Source organism: Acomys russatus, chromosome 32, assembly GCF_903995435.1.
Source record: "Acomys russatus chromosome 32, mAcoRus1.1, whole genome shotgun sequence".
NCBI lineage: Eukaryota > Metazoa > Chordata > Mammalia > Rodentia > Muridae > Acomys > Acomys russatus.
This window is the reverse complement of record NC_067168.1, coordinates 32,027,512-32,046,869: the sequence shown is the minus strand read 5'-3', so window position 1 is coordinate 32,046,869 and position 19,358 is coordinate 32,027,512. Positions and strand designations below refer to the sequence as shown.

The 19,358-nt window shown below is 42.6% G+C and overlaps 1 protein-coding gene across 1 annotated transcript in view; it reads left to right on the top strand.

The window, feature by feature from the left end:
- The first annotated feature begins 246 nt into the window (after positions 1–246).
- The window catches only part of Atp2c1 (ATPase secretory pathway Ca2+ transporting 1), a 118,172-nt gene continuing 99,060 nt past the window's right edge, over positions 247–19,358 (top strand). Inside the window, exon 1 of the mRNA XM_051140451.1 lies at positions 247–640. Coding sequence (XP_050996408.1) covers positions 533–640 — 108 coding nt within the window. The 5' untranslated portion in view covers positions 247–532. The remainder of the gene's footprint in view (positions 641–19,358) is intronic.

The window sequence follows — 19,358 nt, the reverse complement described above, 5'->3', positions numbered from 1 at the left end:
AGCTGAGACACAGTTGAAGGTTGCTAGGGTGTGCTCCTACTAACAAGAAATCTAAAAGGAAACTGGAAAAACCACATGTCCTGCCCTCTTAAAAAAAAAAAAACAGAAACAGAAATACTGTTGGAAGAATTAAAACTAAACCTCACGAGAGTCTGTGGGCATGGAAAGTCACCAGCTAGCTAATATTAACATAGCCCGTGACAGAGCACTGTTGCTCAAAATAGGACACTCAGTCACACTGCTATCACTGAGCTGTTTGCATTCTTAGGGCCAGCCCTAAACTTCTTCCCAGCTCAGGCCCCTGGGCATTGCATTTCTGGAGGCTTCTAGATGATCTGCACTTAGCTATTTACTTTCTCCAGGAACTCTCACTCAGCGAGGGAGATCTAAGAAGTGCACCTGCTTTGTTTGCCGTGGGGGTGACAGAGCTTCAACCAGTTCACTGGGCATCCTCGGCCAGCCGGGCTTCCAGATCTGCATTTGGTTGCTGGCAGGGAGGGGCGGACAAAGCACCCTCTGGCTTCCCCTCACTATGGAGAATTTATTGCCTCCGTCTAGATGCTCTTACTTCAAAAAGTACCCTCTCCACTCGATTAGGAAGTATTTATCAACGCTGAGAAACCAAAGAGCCGAAGAACAGGTATCATTTTGTTTGTGCTAACTTTAAAAATAGCTGCCGCTTATTTCTGGGTGTGGTTTATCGAAGCTTAGGGACCGCTTCTCTGCTGGTTTACTTGTTTTCGTTTTTCAGAGGATGAGCTCTGTACTTAGCTGCACTTAGCAGGACGGCTTGGGAGGCTTTTCTTGAACTTGGTGCATTTGGCTTCCGAGATGAAGCAAATGTTCCATGAGGAACACACATAACTTTACCCAGATGGACCTACCACACTGCGGGGCTCACTCTTTGATGTTTTGATAATTTTTTTTCAGGGTTTCAAAGACAAATTTTGAAACTATTCATAGCGCAGTAGATGAAATAGCGTACCCTAGAAGCAAACTTGTTTTTCCCACATACTTCTGTGATTATGTTAATGTCCCCAGGATTTGCAAAATGAAGATTATCTCCATGGCCATAATCAGATTATTAATGGGCTGATGGGATCATTTAAATAAAACAGGTAATTTCTTGTATGTGGTGGGTAGGGGATAGCACACAATAATTATTAGTTCTTTTACTCAGTTGAAAGCCACAGTTTCCAGCAAGAGACTCTTGTATATGGGTGTATAAGCATTTCAAGAGTCTGTTTAAAATGCCTGCTTATTTTCATTTAAAGACACATGTGTTCATTATACACTGACTGCATTATACACTGATGTCTAAAAACTCCTTTTACAATTGCACTGTGCTGTTAGAAGAAATAACAGTGTGTGGCCCATTTACATCCAGCAGTTCATTTAGAAGCATGACAATGGAATGTAAATGCAAGAGTCAGATGTGTCACCACACTGAAGATGACCAGTCACAAGCGCTATGCACTGTGCTCTAGCAGAGCCAGGCAGGAGAGGTTGCTGGTGTCCTGCAATTGGTTCCTCTGTGGTAGAAAGTGACCCCTTAAGTAATACGCTTCCCAGGAATGGAAGCAGAGGCCAGCAGAAGGGACCCCCTCAGTGATCCCTTTCCCCAAAGCTCAAGCCTCATGTGAAAAGCCGACCAGTCATCATTATCATTATTATCACTATTCTAACAATGATGATGACAAGGAAGCTGCTCTTCCCCGGCTCCTACTTCCACGGGTTTTAACAAGCACTAGAAATTCAGGAGCTCTGCGTTAAGGGAGCGAGGCTGCTCTTCTCTTCCTCTCGGTTGTGCTGGCACACTCAGGGAAAACCGTGTCTCTGTTCGTGCTCAGCATGACTTGGTTTTAAAGTAGAAGGTGGGAGAACCACGTGGTGGTACCCAGAGTCTCTGTTGACCCCAGTAGCAATCAACAGGCATCTTCTGTATAGGGGAGGGGGAAAAGGCTGAAAGAATGGGCTGACACTGTGTGTGTATATGTAATGTGTGGGGCCCTGATTTCTTCCCCATTCTGAGCACTGTGGGTGTAGAGAGGTGGCTATGTTGCTTAAGTAATCCTGTGGGCTTTTTAAAAAAATTGTTTACTTATTTATTAAGTTATTTGTGTGTGTGTGTGTGTGTGTGTGTGTGTGTGTGTGCTGTGTTATGTATGTAGAGAGTGCATGTGGTGTGTGCACATATAAGCATGTGTGTGTGTGCTGTGGGGGGTGGGGTGCCCACAGGATGGCTTGTAAAGGCTAGAGGTGAGAGCAAGATGTCCTTTCTTAGTTTCTTCTCCGTGTTCCTTTTTGAGATGGTCCTACTGGAACTGAGGCTGGATGTTTAGACTGGCTGACCAGCAGGCCCTCAGGATGCCTCTCCGTATCCCAGTGCTGGACTTACAGAAGTGTGCTGCTGAGCACGGCTTTTCACGTGGGCTCTGGGCATCAGAATTCGGCTCTTTGAACATGTCCAGTAAGCACTGACAGATAGTCAGTCCAGGCCTGACTTCTCTGTTTTTTTGAGGCATGGGCTCACAGGTTGACCAAGACTGTCTTTGAACTCCTCATCCTCCTGCCTCGGCTTCCCAAGTGCTGGGATTACTGGCATGTGCCACCACAGCTGGCTGCTGAAAATTCATTTGGAAAGTGCTACACAATTGTGCCTTCGGAAGAACCGTAGGACCCAGGATGGGGACATGAGACTTAGGCTGGGTAGGTGGTCACCTCCCCGATTTACAACCATGGGGTGGTCTGAGAAGACCTGGGAGCGTTATGCTGTGTTATTAACCTCCTACATACGTTATTGAAGATACTATATTTGACTCCTTTCTAAAGTCAATTACAGCTGTTCAGACACGCAGTCTAACAGAGTGAGAGAAACTGGGTCAGTCTGGTTAAACTTGGAAAGCCTGGTAAAAAGTTGCAAAGAAGGTTAACAATGTCTGTGTTCGAACCAGATCTGCAACAGAATGCTAACGGGACAGGGACGTAAAGAGTATGAGCGTTGTCCTGGAGGCCAACCAGCTAGGAAATATAAAAGGGAGAGTTTTTAAAATGAAAAGGCCTGAGTTTTAGACTTGGTCCTTTCCACCATACACCCCACCCCGTAACAAGCTAGTGATGAGAACAGGAGGCCGCTGACCTGTCCTGAACAATATTCAAAATCACAGACCACTGTCATCATTCTGACTGCAATTATCATATGTGTGATAATTATGATATCATGCCATATATGTGAGATATATATTCCTATTTTTTGTACTTATTTCTTAAATGACTCATTGGCAAACTTGCTTGGGAAAAAAATTTCATATTGTTGCTGTGACTGAAGGAAAGTCAGTGTCATTTGCTACAACCAGAAGACTAAGCACACTCAAAGCACATTCTTTAGATAGACAGTGTTACCTACGCAGCGGCACACACCTGCACTGCTAGCTCTTGAAAAGCTGAGGCATGAGGATGACAATGACAGACCGAAGTCTAGCCTGGGCTACATAGTGACACTCTGTCCCCCCCAAAAAAATCAAAAGTGAAAAAGAAAAAGGAACATCAAAACAACCTAAGCCTAAAACCTGATTTTTAAGGGGAAAAAAGGTGGCTTGCAAAAGAGGCGTTTGGGGCTGGGAGTGTGGCTCAGCAGTATTCACTTACCATGCACAGGGCCCCAGCGTTGACACTCGGCGTCTCCTACCACCGAAGTGCTTAAAGCTTCCTTGGCGGTTGGCTGAGGCGGCCTCCAGAGTGAAGATGGAGGGGGGGCAGGATTAAAAGGTTAGACAACTCTCTCAATTCTGAGTGATTCATAGTTATTGAATGTCATGTCTGCATGCCAATGTCTTCATTCTTAAGTACCAACAGGGACGTGGTATCGCAGACATGCCATCTGCTTCTTCTCCTCTGTGCATTCAAATGCACCTTTTTCTTAGAATTCCTCCTCTGCTTATTATTGGCCTGCCAGGAGATGCTCTCCCTGCCCTCAGACTCAGGTTGCTTGGACGGAGAGGAGAACCTTTCTCAGGTTCTGCTGGGAGAGGCAGCACAGCTCTCCCTTTGCTTCGATTAACTATACGTTGCTACTGTATTCAGCATGGTAATTGTTAGCTTACAATGTCAATATACACACGCACATGTCACCTTGCCTCATAGGCAATTTTTCCCCCTGAGGCTCACTTTGCAATAGGGCAAAGGCTGGTGTGAGAGACACCTGCACCGCAGTCAGGTGATACATACTAGATCTCTGACACACCTCACTTTTACCCATGACTTGAGTAGGCCAGCGAGGCCCCCAGGTCACAGCCTCAGTCACAGTCATTGTTTTGTTATCCTTATCCACTATGCTTTCTTTGAAATGTCCCCTGTCTGTTCTCCCCCTTGTCCTTGGTGCTCTAGAGACAGGATTTGACACAGGACTTGGTTTTGTTGTCAGTGTGGTGACATTTCTGCCATGGTGTATCAACCAACAGGTTAACAGCTGGTTATCAAACTGGGAACAAGCTTCTGTTCCTTTGTACCCCTGTATCTCCCTCAGCAAGCAATTCTACAAATCCAGGTCCCTAAACAGGTAGAAGATTAAGGTTATGGTTAGGTGAAGATGCTAAAGATTGGGAGGAGTCACTGATGTTTTTGTCAAAATCTATGAGATGGAGTAGTAGTGGTGGCCAGCCAGAGTCTAAATGGACCTCAGATGAATTCGGAAGGTCTGCCCAGACACTGGGGAGACCACATGCTTGCAGTGACTTTATCTTGGCCTTAAAGCAAAGCCAAGGTCTGGTTCAGATGTCAGATCCAGCTAGTAGGGAATGAATGTGACCTGTAGACAGTGTTCTTCTGAATACTGGAGACCAGCTGCGCTGTGGCTCAGGTGACCAAGAGGGACACTGAGTAGGGAGGGAGACTTTGTTCTACCTCTTGGGAGCCCGTTCCGTGGCTTCAGCCTACAGTGGCCTAGGATGATCTAGAGCTCTCTGCGGCTCTTCACGGTGTGCACTTGGCATAGACATGATGTAAGAATGGAAGGACCCAGATTGTGAGCTCATTTGGAAAGTCTGTTCTCTTTTTGCTTGAGGAGGTCTGCCGTTGCCATAGCTTTAATTACTACCTTGAAGCCAATCACTTTCAGGCGCTTCCTGGGAGCGCACTGCAGCCTTGTATCTCCAGGCACCTATTTGATGCCTCTGTCTGAGTGTCTCGAAAGCGTGGCAAGTTGAATGTGTTCAGAGAACAAACTCCCCCTGCCCAAACTGATTCCTCATCCAGTTTCTTCATCAATCAACCTAGAAGCTCAGACCATGAAACCTTGGTGTCACATTGGTATCTACCTTTTGCCTTCTTACCTCCCTTTCCCAATCATTTCAAAAGACTGTGTTCTTTAAAGGAAAAGAACTGATAAAATGTACACACACACACACACACACACACACACACACACACACACACAAACACACACACACAGAGGCACGCACGCACGCATGCACACAGACTTACTGAAAGGGCTTCCAAGGAAGATGCTGGGTAACCCAACAATGGTCATGTACATGCTGGAAGCAAAGAACCTCATAGCCGGTCAGTCTGTAATACTAAGTGCTTTGGCGTTCTGGTGCTGAAGGCCTAGAAGATTCCTAGAGAGTCAGTCATCTTCAGTCCATGTTGGAAGACTGAAGGATCTAGAACTTGATGGTAACAACAGTAACTCACAGACATACCAGCAAGAAGCAGAGGCAAGCAGGCAAGCAGGCAAGCAGCACTGCTTTTCCTGAGATCTCTGTATGGCCACCCATCAGAAGGTTTCCAAGGCAATTCTCAAATAATTATTAAATTTGCCACCATCATCCCACTAGCGTCTCCTCATTGGGTTATTGCAAGAATAGCCTTCCAGTTTGTGTCCCATAGCCACTCTCCCTGCTGTAATCTTCACTCCTTGTAGCCGGTCAGAATTGTCATCTCTGAATGAAGTCTTCTTCCACCCCCAATGAAAGAACACGGCTCTTTATATTTGTTGTTTCAGCACCAGGACCAAGCACATACCTGGTACACACGAGACACGTTTGTGTACGTAGTCAAATGGATCTCAGCTGAAGAAGTTGTAGGCTCAGGTGTGTCACGGGGATAGGACGTTGTCATTCAAAGCAAAAGACACTAACGATGATGACACAAGGCTGAGGTAGAGAAGCGCCTGTCTTTGAGAATTGGCCTGCAGCAGCCTCATTAACCTCTATGGATCCCTGGCAAGGGCAAGATAAGGTGAGGGGTCAGAAGATACAGGTTGCCTAACTTAAGGGGCAAGAATTTGAGATGGTCTAGGCTAACAGAGCCTTGCTCTCTTGCATAGAAACATTTCTTTCTGCATAAGAAATACCGTCAAGAACCGACCAGATAGAGCCTGTCCGTTTGACAGCAAGTCTGGGTCTTCTTGAGATAAGAAGAGTCCCCTTTGAAGCTGAGGGACATACCATAATTAAAAGTACATTTTAATTATAGATTATAATCAAATTTTGTTTGGAAGGCTAGTCTAACATGTCTCCACAATAGTTTAAGAGAATGTGTCTAAGTCAAACAGACTCCCTGTTTTTTTGTTTGGTTTGGTTTTGGTTTTGATTTTGGTGTTGTTTTATTTTTTAAAGCAATTTCTGTGCTTCCTTTTTTTATTTGCCTTTTAAAAACAATGGCGCTGGGACTTAACTCCAGGGCCTTGCACATGCAAGGCAAGTGCTCTACCAATGAGCTACATCTCTAGCCTGATCAATGGGTTCATTTTTTTCTCCTTTGTTTCTCAGAGAATGCCTACTTCAAAGTTGGGATGTTAAGTATTTGACTTGAATTTGAACTTGAGAAATTTGGGTCTTTATTTTGGCTCTTAGCCTGGACCTGAGTTAACACTCTAAAACTTGAGGGTACTCTAATCCCCTCCCAGATAAATCTCTGTTGAGGCTCAGTATACCCAATACGATTTAAAGGGCTGCTGATATATGCTTGGCCTCCCTAAGCCCTATAGCGTGTTCTAAGAAATGTGAAAGGCTTTTAGCTCCTTAAGGTAAATTGGTTAGCTTGAGATTATACCAAAGTTATCTATTTTTAAAAGTTATGGGGTTTTGTTTGTTGATTGCTATTTGTAAGTCATGATGTGACTGGTGAGATGGTTCACCTGTTGAAAGCGCTTGCTGCCAAGCCTGGTGACTTGAGTTTGATCTCTGAGACTCATGGAAGGAAAGAACTGAGGTTTGCGTCCTTACACATACACACAAGTACATATATGCAAATACACAAAATAAGTAAGAATGCAAAGAAGAAGTCATGAGAGCTGGCAATGAAGTGGCAGAGTGTTCACTTAGCACCACAAAGCTCTGGGCTCTCTCCCTCTCCCCCTCCCCCTCTACCTTTCCCTTTCTCCCTCTCCCTTTCCTTCCCCTCCCCCTCCCTCCTCCTCCCTGACCAGAGCAAGCTTACATGTGTTTTATGAAATACTGAAATGCCGTTGATAGTTTAAGTGACACCTGAGGGGACACTGGAAAGTGTCCGGTGTCCTTGTGATTGGTTTGAGAAGAGAAAGATTTAATGTTTGGGTGCAGGAGTAAAAGATTAGCTGTATAGAATTTAAACTAGAGGCAGAGATTTTACACCACCTTTGTGTGGGATGTGTGTAATTCTATGTAGGCTGCGTTGGAAGTCAAGTGCTGTGAGAAGATGAAGCCGTGCCTTAATATTGCTGACTATTGAACATGTCATTAAAAGTAGAACTAGTTTATCATGGTAATTACAAAATTCCTCTGATGGGAGGAGGAAATGCTGTATTTGTAGAAAAGAAAAGTTACCAACACCCCGATAGCCTATAATTGAGAGGTTGAAGAAAGACTAATGGCTTCTGAGTCACCATCACCTAGCGTCATGGTCTGCCTTCCTCACAATTCTGTCCTAGGGAACTGGCACCGCCCATGCATCCTGTAACCCAGCCAGGCCCTTTCGTGAGCCCTCTGTCTGTATTTATGCTATCTCTGTGTCCTTTTAGTTTTATAGTTAGATACCTGTCTTCTCCCTCCCAGAACCATATCCCAGAGGCCCTCCTGGCATGGAGGGCCCTGACTGGTCTGGCTCTGATGGCCTTCCTCACTACGTGTTGATTTTACCTCCTTCTGTACCTCCAGTACCCCCTCCTCTTCCCTGGCCATGGTCTTGCCTCCACTTGTTCCCTCTCTGTCCTCTAGTGCACATCTACTCTCCCTTCAAATCTTCATTATGTACTCACTCCCCTGGGGCAGCTTTCCCTGCTGGGCAAATATATGCTCTAAAGAAACCTTGCAATCCTCTGCTGTACCTGTCCCGAGCAATTCCATCAATTTATGGAGCTATCTAATACCAATGGGTGCTAGCCAATTAGCAATCAGATGTAGGGCACTGAATACAGGCTGGTGGAAATGCGTCAATGGGGGTAAGAGGTGCCATGAATTCTATCCCAAAACAGAAGTGCTTGAAAGCACCTTGGTTGTTAGGGTCTGTGGGGGAAGAGACAGGATGTAGTTGTTTCATCCGTGTTTGTGTCTTTCATAAGGCTCATAGAATAATTTGTGAAGAAAGCTAGGAATATAATTTGGAGGCTACAGAAAAGGTTAAGCATGACTCGTGGGTAGAACGGCAGGGAAGGATAGTAATGTAATAGTAAAGTCAAAGGAGAGAGGGAGGAATGAACTGCCCCTCAGGGTACATGGTTACATGCCCCTCTTTGAAGACCATTGTAATACTGGTTTCTGATCATCACAGAGAACACTGAATGACTTACTTGGCCCATTCTAGCCCGAAGATTCTAGACTAGTGGGCAATGGAAAAATGAAAAACACAGATGGATTAGTTTTTTTTTTTTTTTCTCATTTCATTTAGCAAGTTTTAAAAAGTCTATAGAATGAGCAATGTTGCTCTGAGGTCTGAGACCAAAGAAGACAGATTCAAATGACTTGAGAGGTTCGGGTAGAGTGCACATCCTCCAGCAAGAAAGGAAATAGAAACATGTCTAGTAAAGACCTCAGGTAAAAAGCTTATGTATCAAGGACTAACTTTCCTGAGCCTAATGGACCACTGAACACTTCTATCCACAGCTTTGTAGCTTTTATAGCCCCCTCCAGTCTAAAGATAAATAATCCCGTGTACTAACATAGTCCTGGATGGATAGGAGCTTGAGGAATTTCAGGTTCTTTTGTGACATTTTAATCATTAAGCCCCATCCCCTGCTGTAAAGCCTCTTGTTCATTTCAATCCTTTTTTCTGAGTGCAACACTGCCAGTGTTCTGTTTTCAATGGACCTTCTAAAGACCGTGCCCCATCCTTACTGTCCACATCACCACAGCTGTGCACAGGTATCTAGGAGGCACGTGCATCCTGGGCTGACTTCTGAGCTGTTACTAGTCCTGTCATCAGCTGTGCTCAGTGGCCTTGGGAACCCAGGCTAACTGGGTGACTGCCTGGACTGTTGTTATGTCTCTGAGATACAGGATCACAACTGCAAACCTTGTATGATCACGCAGTCCCTAAATGACGAGTTCATAAGATTCAGTGACAAAATAACAGAGAAGACCTCAGTCCAGAGTTAGCTCACTCATTTTGGGGGGCAGTGACAAAGCAGGAGAGCACAGTGGGGACATTAGGCATAGGAAGCCACTCACTTTGTTGTATCTGGGAAACAGAGAGGAAGAGGGGTTGTGGCCCAAAATATCTTTCTTGAGGGGATCCTAGTGACATTTCTTTCACTAGCCCCTTCCTCCTAACAGTCATCATCTGTCAGTAGCACCAGGGTTGGGCCTCTTCGATACATGATTCTCTGGGGGACCATCAGGATCCAAAATATAGAGGTTTGCTACCCAGTTTCTCTCTATCAACAGCTCACACACAATGCTTTGCCAATTTCTGTTCAGAACAGAAGATGACACACTCTCACACCTTGTGTAGACAGTTCCATGTCTTGACAGGAAAAGAAATGAACTTCCTACATATGTTGTGCTGCTCAAAATTTGCCGTGAAAATGCTGAAATTACTAATTATTTTGCTAGCTCACCCTAATGGAAGTATGACTTGGGAAAAACAATGATTGTACATTTTAGAATAAGGAATCTTCTGTCTGTCTGTCTGTCTGTCTGTCTGTCTGTCTGTCTGTCTATCTATCTATCTATCTATCTATCTATCTATCTATCTATCTCTATTTATCACTTTATAGCCTGATCTCAGACCTCTCCCTCCTCTCCTCCCAGTCCTACCCTCACACCTCCCTCCTCCCAACTCAAGTCGAAGCAGGACTAAGCTCGTCCTCTCCCACCAGGGCATAATAAGGCAGCTTAGCTAGGGGAAAGGAATCAGTGGCAGGCAACATAGTCAGAGACAACTCCTACTCCCATTGTTATGGGACCTACATGTTGAACATGCTGCACATCTGCCACATATGTGCAGGGGTCTAGGCCTAGTCCATGCATGCTTTTTAGTTAGTAGTTTGGTCCCATGGGCCCAGATTGGTTGACTCTGTAGGTCTTCTTGTGGGGTCCTCGATCCCTCCAGCTCCCTCTTATCCTTCCTTCTACTCTTCCACAGAACCTCCCAAGCTTGGCCTATTGTTTGGCTGTGAGTTTCTGTTTCCATCAGCGTCTGGGTGAAGCCTCTCAGAAAATAGTTATGCCAGGCTCCTGTTTGCAGGCATAGCAGAGGAGCATTAATAGTGTCAGGGGTTGGGTCTTTCCCATGGGGTGGGTCTCAAGTTGGGCCAATCATTGGTTTGCCATTCCCTCAATCTCTGCGCCATCTTTACCTCTACATGTCTTGTAGGCAAGACACATTTTGGGTTGAAAGTTTTCTGGGTGGGCTGGTGTTCCCCTCCCTCTACTGGGAGTCCCATCTGGCTACAGGAGGTGTGGGCCTCGTGTTCCTCTGCTCCTCCGGCTTGGTCTTTGTCCTCATCCTTCCTTCCCAGCTCTTCACTCACCTGATCCCCAACCTTCTCCCATTACCCTCGCCACTCCCTCTCCCACCCAGTTCCATCCCTCAGTCTACTTCAGGTGTCTATTTCATTTCCTGTTCTGAGTGAGATTCAAGCATCTTCCCTTGGGCACTCCTTTGGCTTCTTTGGGTCTGTGGATTGGAGCATGGTTATCCTGTACTTTATGACTAATATGCACTTATAAGTGAGTATATGCCATGCGTGTCTTTCTGGATCTGGGTTACCTCACTCAGGATGATCATTTTCAGTTCCACCCGTTTGCCTGAAAGTTTCATGATTTCCTTGTTTTAAACAGTTGATAGTATTCCATTGTGTAAATGCACTACAGTCTCTTTATCCATTTTTCAGTTGAGGGACATCTAGGTTGTCCCCTGAATCTGACTATTAGGAATAAAGCTGCTATGAACATAGTTAAGCAATTGTCCTTGTGGAGCATATTCCAGGCAGATGCCCAGGAGTGAAGGTACAGCTGTGTCTAAAGATAGAACTATTCCCAATTTTCTAAGAAACCTCCAGATTGACTGCCATAGTGGCTGTACAAGATTGCACTCCCACCAGCAATGCAGGAGTGTTCCCCTTGCTCCACATCCTCACCAGCCTGTGCTGTCTCTTGAGTTTTTGATCTTAGCCATTCTGGCAGGTGTAAGATGAAGTCTCAGAGTTGTTTTGATTTTCATTTTCCTGATTACTAAGGATATTGAACATTTCTTTAAGTACTTCTCGGCCATTAGAGATTCTTCTGTAGAGAATTCTTTGTTTAGCTTTGTACCCCATTTTTAAATTGGGTTATTTGGTTGATGTTTAATTTCTTGAGTTCTTTATGTGTTTTGGATATTAGTTCTCTGTCTGGTGTAGGGTTAGTGAAGATCTTTTCCCAGTCTGTAGGCTGCTTTTGTCGTATTGACAGTGTCCTTCGCCTTACAGAAGCTTTTCAGTTTCATGAGGTCCCATTTATTAATTGTTTATCTTAGGGCCTGAGTGTTGGTGTTATGTTCAGAAAGTTGTTTCCTGTGTCAATCAGTTCAAGACTCTTCTCACTTCCTCTTCTATTAGACTTAGTGTATCTGATCTATGTTGAAGTCTCTGATCCACTTGGACTTGAATTCTGTCTGTGCAGGGTGATAAATATTGATTTATTTTCATTCTTCTACATGCAGACATCCAGTTAGACCAGCACCATTTGTTGAAGGTGCTCCCCCCCCATTGTCAATAGTCCTTCTTTATACAAACAATAAACAGACAGAAAAATTAGGGAAGTAACACCCTTCATAATGAATACAAATAATATAAAATATCTTGGTATAACTCTAAGCACGCAATGAAAGACCTGTATGACAAGAACTTCAAGCCTCTGAAGAAAAAAAAATTGAAGCAATCAGAAGATTTTTTCTGTCTGTTTATTGTTTGTATAAAGAAGGACTATTGATTTTTTAAAAGTTAATTTAGTACCCAGTTACTTGGCTGAAGGTGTTTATCAGCTGTAGGAGTTCCCAGGTAGAATTTTGGGGGTCACTTATGTATACCATTATATCATCTGTAAATAGAGATACTTTGATTTTTTCTTTTCCAATTTCTATCCCCTTGATCTCCTCTAGTTGTCCTACCGCTCTAGCTAGACTTTTAAGTACTGTGTTGAATAGATATGGAGGGAACAGGCAGCCTTGTCTCTGGTTTTAGTGGAATTGCTTTAAGTTTCTTTCCAGTTAATGTTGGGCATTGTCATGCTCCTTAATTAATCGTGTTTAGGTATGCTCTTTGTACCCCTGATGTCTCCAGTACTTTTATCATGAAGAGTGTTAGATTTTGTCAAAAGCTTTTTCAGCATCTGGTGAGATGATCATGTGGATTTTTTTCCCTCTCAGTTTGTTTATATGGTGTATTACTTTGATGGATGTTTGTATATTGAACCATCCCTGAATCCCTGGGATGAGGCCTACTTGATCATGGTGGATGCTATTTTTGATGTGTTCTTGGATTTGGGTTGTGAGTATTTTAATGAGTATTTTTTCATCAAGGTGTATAAGGGAGATTGGTCTGAAATTCTCATTCTTTGTAGAATCGGTGTGGTCTAGGTATCAGGGTGACTGTGGCCTCATAAAATGAATTTGGCAATGTTCCTTGTGTTTCTATTTTGTGGAATACTTTGAGGGGTATTGGTATTATTTCTTCTTTGAAAGTCTGGTAGAATCCTGTGTTAAAACCATCTGGCCCAGGGCTTTCTTGGGTTGGCAGACTTTTAATGGCTGCTTCTATTTCCTTAGGGGTTATAGGATTATTTAAATAGTTTACCAGATATTGATTCAATTTTGGTACATGATGTCTGTCTAGAAATTTATCCATTTCATTTAGATTCTCCAAATGTGTGGAGTACAGGCTTTTGAAATAAGATTTTTATTTCAAATAGTGATTCTTTAGATTTTCTCAGTGTCTGTTCTCATTTCTGATTTTGTTAATTTAGATACTGTCTCTCTGCCTTTAGTTAGTTTGGCTAAGGGTTTGCCTATCTTGTTGATTTTTCTCAAAGCACCAGCCCTTGGGTTTGTTGGTTCTTTGTATTGTTCTCTTTGTTTCTATTTTATTGATTTCAGCCCTGAGTTTGATCTCCTACCATCTACTCCTCTTTGGTGTGTTTGCTTCTTTTTATTCTAGAGCTTTCCTGTATGTTATTAAGTCACTAACGTGAGATGTTTCCAATTTCTGTATGAAGGCACTTAGTGCTACGAACTTTCCCCTTAGCACTGCTTTCATTGTGACCCATAGGTTTGGGAATACTGTGCCCTTATTTTCATTGAGTGCTGTAAAGTCTTTTTTTTTTTCTTTATTTCTTCCCCAACTCAGTGATCATTGAGTAGAGAGTTGTTTAGTTTCCACGAGTTTGTAGGATTTCTGTTGTTGTTGAAGTCCAACTTTAATCCATGGTGGTCTGATAGGATACAAAGAGTTATTTCAACTTTCTTGTATATGTTGAGGTTTACTTTGTGACCAACTGTATGGTCAATTTTGGAGATTCATTGAGGTGCTTAGAAGAAGGTATATTCTGTGTGTGGGTGAAATGTTCTGTAGATATCCATTAAGTCCATTTGATTCATAGCATTAGTTAGTTTTATTATTTCTGTTTAGTTTCTGTCTTGATGACCTGTCCAGTGGTGAGAGTGGGGTGTTGAAGTCTCCCATTATCAATGTGTGGGATTTGATGGGAGGTTTAAACTTTACTAATGTTTCTTTTACAAATGTGCATGCCCTTGTGTTTGGGCATAGATGTTCAGAATTGAGATGTCATCTTGGTGGATTTTTCCTTTGATGGGTATGAAGTTGCCTTCCCTATTTCTTTTGATTAATTTTGGTTGAAAGTCTATTTTATTAGATATTAGAATGCCTACTCCAGCTAGCTTATTGGGTCTGTTTGCTTGGAACACGTTTTTTCAGCCCTTTACTCTGAGGAAACATCTATCTTTGTCGCTGAAGTGTGTTTCTTGTAAGCAGAAGAATGATGGATCCTGTTTTCTCATCCATTCTCTTAGGCTGTGTCTTTTTATTGGGGAATTGAGTTCATTGATTTTGAGAAATATTAATGACCAATGGTTGTTAATTTGATGTTGGTGATGTGCATGTGTGCATATGTGTGTGTGCGTGCATGCACGTGTGTGTGCACCTTTTGTTGTTGTATTTTGTTTTGTTTTGTTTTGTTTTTAAAAAACAGGGTTTCTCTGTGTAGCCTTGGCTGTCCTGGACTTGCTTTGTAGACCAGGCTGGCCTCGAACTCACAGTGATCCACCTGCTTCTGCCTCCTGAGTGCTGGGATTCAAGGTGTACACCATTTCTGCCTGTTGTGTATGTGAGTTTTTTTTGGTGCAGAAATATTTATTTCCTGTGTTTTCTTGGGTGTAGTTAACCTCCGTGGGTTGGATTTTTCCTTTTAGTAATTTTGTAGATCTGGATTTGTAGATAGATGTTGTTTAAATTTGATTTTGTCTTGGAATATCTTGTTTTCTCCATCTATGATGATTGAGAGTTTTGCTGGGCATAACAGTTTAGATTGGCATCTGTGGGCTCTTAGGGATTGTGAGACATCTGTCTAAGCCCTTCTAGCTTTTAGAGTTTCTTTTGAGAACTGTGGTATAATTCTGATAGGTCTGCCTTTCTATGTTACTTGGCTTTTCCCCCTTGTAACTTTTAATATTTTTTGTTTTTTTTTTTTAAAGACAGGGTTTCTCTGTGTAGTCTTGGCAGAGAAATTATTATGTGGCAGGAGGATTTTTTTTCCTTGGTCTAATATAAGTGGTGTTCTGTAAGCTTCCTATATGTTTACAGGCATTTCTTTCTTCAGGTTGGGGAAATTTTCTTCTGTGACTTTGTTGAAAATATTTTCTGTTCCTTGGAGCTGGGACATTTTACCTTCTTCTTTTCCTATTATTCTTAGGTTAGGTCTTTTCAAAAAATCCCAGATTTCCTGAGTGTTTTGTGTCAGGAATTTTTTTAGATTTAGCATTTTCTTTGACTGAGGTATCAGTTTCTTCCATTGTATCCTCTATTCCTGAGAGCCTTCTGTCTGTTGTAATCTGCTGGTGATCCTTGCATCTCTTGTTCATGTTTTCTCCCCAAGGTTTTCCATTGCTCAGATTCCCTCAGTTTGTGTTTTCTTTATTGCTTCTACTTCCATTTTCAGGTCTTGAACAATTTTATTTTCTTCATCTGTTTATTTTCCTGCATTTACTTAAGGGATGTGTTAGTTTCCTCTTAAAAGGCCTCTACCTGTTTGATTGTATTTTCCTGTATTTCTTTAAGATATTCATTTATTTTCTCTTTAAAGATCTGTATCACTTTTATAAGATTGGATTTGAGTTCATTTTCTTGTGCTTCGGTTGTGTTAGGTTATCCAGGGCTTGTTGTAGTAGGATCATTGTGCTCTGAAGGTGCCATATTGCCTTGGTTCTTGTTGATTGTGTTCTTACACTGTCCTTTAGCGATCTGGTTTGTCCCTGTGTGTTCCTGTATGACCCTGGAGTGTCCAGCTTGGCAACCTTGGGTGGAGCCCCCTACAGTGGAGGTCAGGGACAGCATGCAGCTCAGGACAGCAGAATGTGCCCCACAGCTGCCAGCAGGGCCTAGAATAAGGAAGCTAAATGGTTTTTCTCAAGTGCCTTACCTGTGCTAAGCACTTGGTGAGGTCCTCTAGAACTGTCATCAGCTAATCCCCATAACACTGCAAAGTGCATACGTAGCGTCATCCTCATTTTATGACTAAGAGACATGACATTTAAAAAGGTAGAATAACTGGGTACATAGGTCATAAATGGTGGTAGTAAGATTTTGACTCCAGATTTGTTGATAAAACTTCTCCATGTGAGGCAGATCCTACACGACCCACCCCCACTGCCACTGCTTGTCCCATTTCTTCCTCTCGGCCTTCCTTTTATTGTGTTCTTGCAATTAGACTTTCTTAAATTTACTGAAGATAACAGAACTGAAGAGATGGCTTAGTGGTTAGAAGTGCTAACTACTCTTCCAGAGGACCCAGGTACAATTTCTAGCTCCCACATGTAACTCCCATGCGGTATACAGATATATATGCAGGCAAAATGCTAAGGCACATAAAATAAATAAATGAGTGAGTAAAAACGATAATGGTTAGAAACAGAACTCTAGTAACTTGTATCGGGAAGATGTGCCTCTTTAAAAATCGAGATGCTTATATTTATTGTGGATATTTATGAGGTATCTCTTATGTGATTATGGGGCCTAAGAATGCCCATGTTCTTTCCTTTGCAAGTTGAAGGACCAGATGAGTTGGTGATTTAATTTGGTCCAAGGAAGAAGGCCTGAGAACAGGGCACACTGAGGGCAGGAGATGAAGGGCCCCACACAGAAGAGCAAGCATGCCTTTTCTAGGCTCTTGAGTGGTCCTTTGGGGCTGGGTTGTGATGACTAACCATGCTGCTGTGCACGCTGAACCTACTGGTTCAAATGCGCATCTATTCTCACCCTCCCTGATAGACTCAGAAGTGATGTCTTACCTGCTGTAATCCAGCCAGCCATTGTTAGCCCAGTGAGATTGCTACACTAAATTAAACATCAGAAGCCATAAATACCAATGATGATACAAAGTACATATTTAAAATAAGTCACAACAATTACAAAATTGAGTGACAAGTACGACAAATACCACAAAATGTAAAGGGTTAGATTGTTTTTTGTTAATTAACTGAACTATCCTAAAATAATTTGTTCCTAACTTTTGGGGGTCTGAGATCTTTAATCACCCCCCCCCCCCCGCCATATGACTAAAAGCAAGAACAGGAATGCCAACACTCCCTGGTCATGGTTAATAGACATTCGTTTTTAAATTAAGTCTAGAAAGAACCGTAGACTGGCTTCTGGGTCTGTTTCTCCTACACTGCCCACGTCCTTCAGGCGCTCCTTACTGTGAAACACATATGTAGTGACATTTCTGGGCTCCCTGATTTAGAATATTCCTGGTTGTCAATTCTCCACCAGGGCAGTTGGCAACGACATAATCACACAAACACTGCGCGGGAACCGCGCTTATATATATGCCACTTGACCTAACACAGTCTAAATGCTTTCCCCACTCAAGCTCCTTCCAGTCAGATCCAGAATACACTCATGGTCACTTACATGGCAGGAGATGCAGAAAAGTCAGCAAAGCCAACGCTCCAAAATCAACTGCAATTCAAATAATCTGCACTCTCTTTTTTTTTTTTAAACCAAAAGCCCAAGACCGTGAGAACATTCTAGAGTTTATTCTTGAAATGGACCCTTGCGAGTGAGTTTCCCTAAAGCCTAACTCTGGTTGGCTTCCAGGAAAACCTGCCCTCATTGCGGGTACAGCATTTTAAAAAATGGTCTTACACTGTAATACACAAGATTCTATGTCATAGATTCATCAAAGAGATGGCCTACAGGGTCTATCCTGAGCCGCAGTGCCCAACCTCACTGAGGGAAGGGAGGCATGCATTTGTTCTTTTCATCTTCTGGTGTGTTTTGTAAATAGAGTGCTGTAGTTTGGAGATGTTCTAGTGTTGGCAAGTCTCAAAGGTTCTCGCCTCTCTGGCCCCATTTATCTTTGAAAAGGGGTTTTTATTTGCAAAGGGATTGTTTGCAAATACAATAGATTTCAAGCTCCTATGTTAGCTTAATTAATATTAAACACACCATTGACTATTCTTTTAACCAAGCAAGTTAACTCATAGAGGGTAAGAGCATGTTATTGCCATTAAAGTCCACACAGTAGAAAAATTATAACTGCACTAAAGGAAGTCTTTAAAAATTCATTAAGAAGTAATCAAGCTTTTGAAAACCCATCTGTTATTTGCAATTATAACAGTTTACTGTAACTTGCCCGATATCCTGTAAAAAGTCACCTTTATATTTACTTTTCTTGCTGTGTTTGTTGCTCATGCCTTTGGAGGCCCAGCTTTTCCATGGGTCCTCTTCTCAGTGGAAGCTATTGCATCCATAGATAACTGCTTTCAAAATGTAAGTGGTGTTTCTAATTGTGTCTGTACCATCATCTGTGCCACAATATTTATCACTCAACTAGGCCATGGTTTATAAATAAAAACAGCAAATTATAGAGACACATTAGCTTTATGTAGCAAATGTGTGTGTGTGTGTGTGTGTGTGTGTGTGTGTGTGTGTGTGTGTGTGTGTAGGAATGTGCATACCAGTGAGTACAGGTGTCAATCAGATCCCCTAGAACTGGAGTTACAGGTGGCTTTAAGCCACTTGATGTGAGTTTTGAAAACGAACCTGAGTCCTCTGCAAAAGCAATATATTGCTCTTTTTAACATTACGTATCGGATCCCGTCCTCCACCCAGAGCTAAAGTTAGAGTTGCTTATGATCCACCTGATGTGGCTGCTGGGAGGTGAACCCAGGCATTCTGAAAGAGTGACATACTCTCTTAACTACTGAACCATCTCTCTAGCCCATGAGAGATTTCAAAATGTTTGAATAGGGGGCTGGAGAGATGGCTCGGTGGTTGAGAACACTGGCTACTCTTCCAGAGGACCTGTGTTCCTTTTTCAGTACTGTTATAGTGGCTCACAGCCATCTATAATTCTAGTTCTAGGGAACCTAATATTCTCTTCTGGTTTCTCAGGGCACCAGGCAAACAAGTGGTGCATAGACACACATGCAGACAAAACCAAACCAAACCAAACCAAACCAAAAACCCCAAACCAAAAACCAACCAAACATCTGCATACACATAAAATAAAAATCCCCAAAAGGCACTGAATAATGTGAAACCTTCCCTCTTGCTCTGTCTCCAATACAATATTTACATGTCTTAAAAATCATTATTGCTTCTTGATACAGAACTAAAACTTTTTTTTTTTAATGAAAGTATTTCCATGGGGAGGATCTAGTTTCAA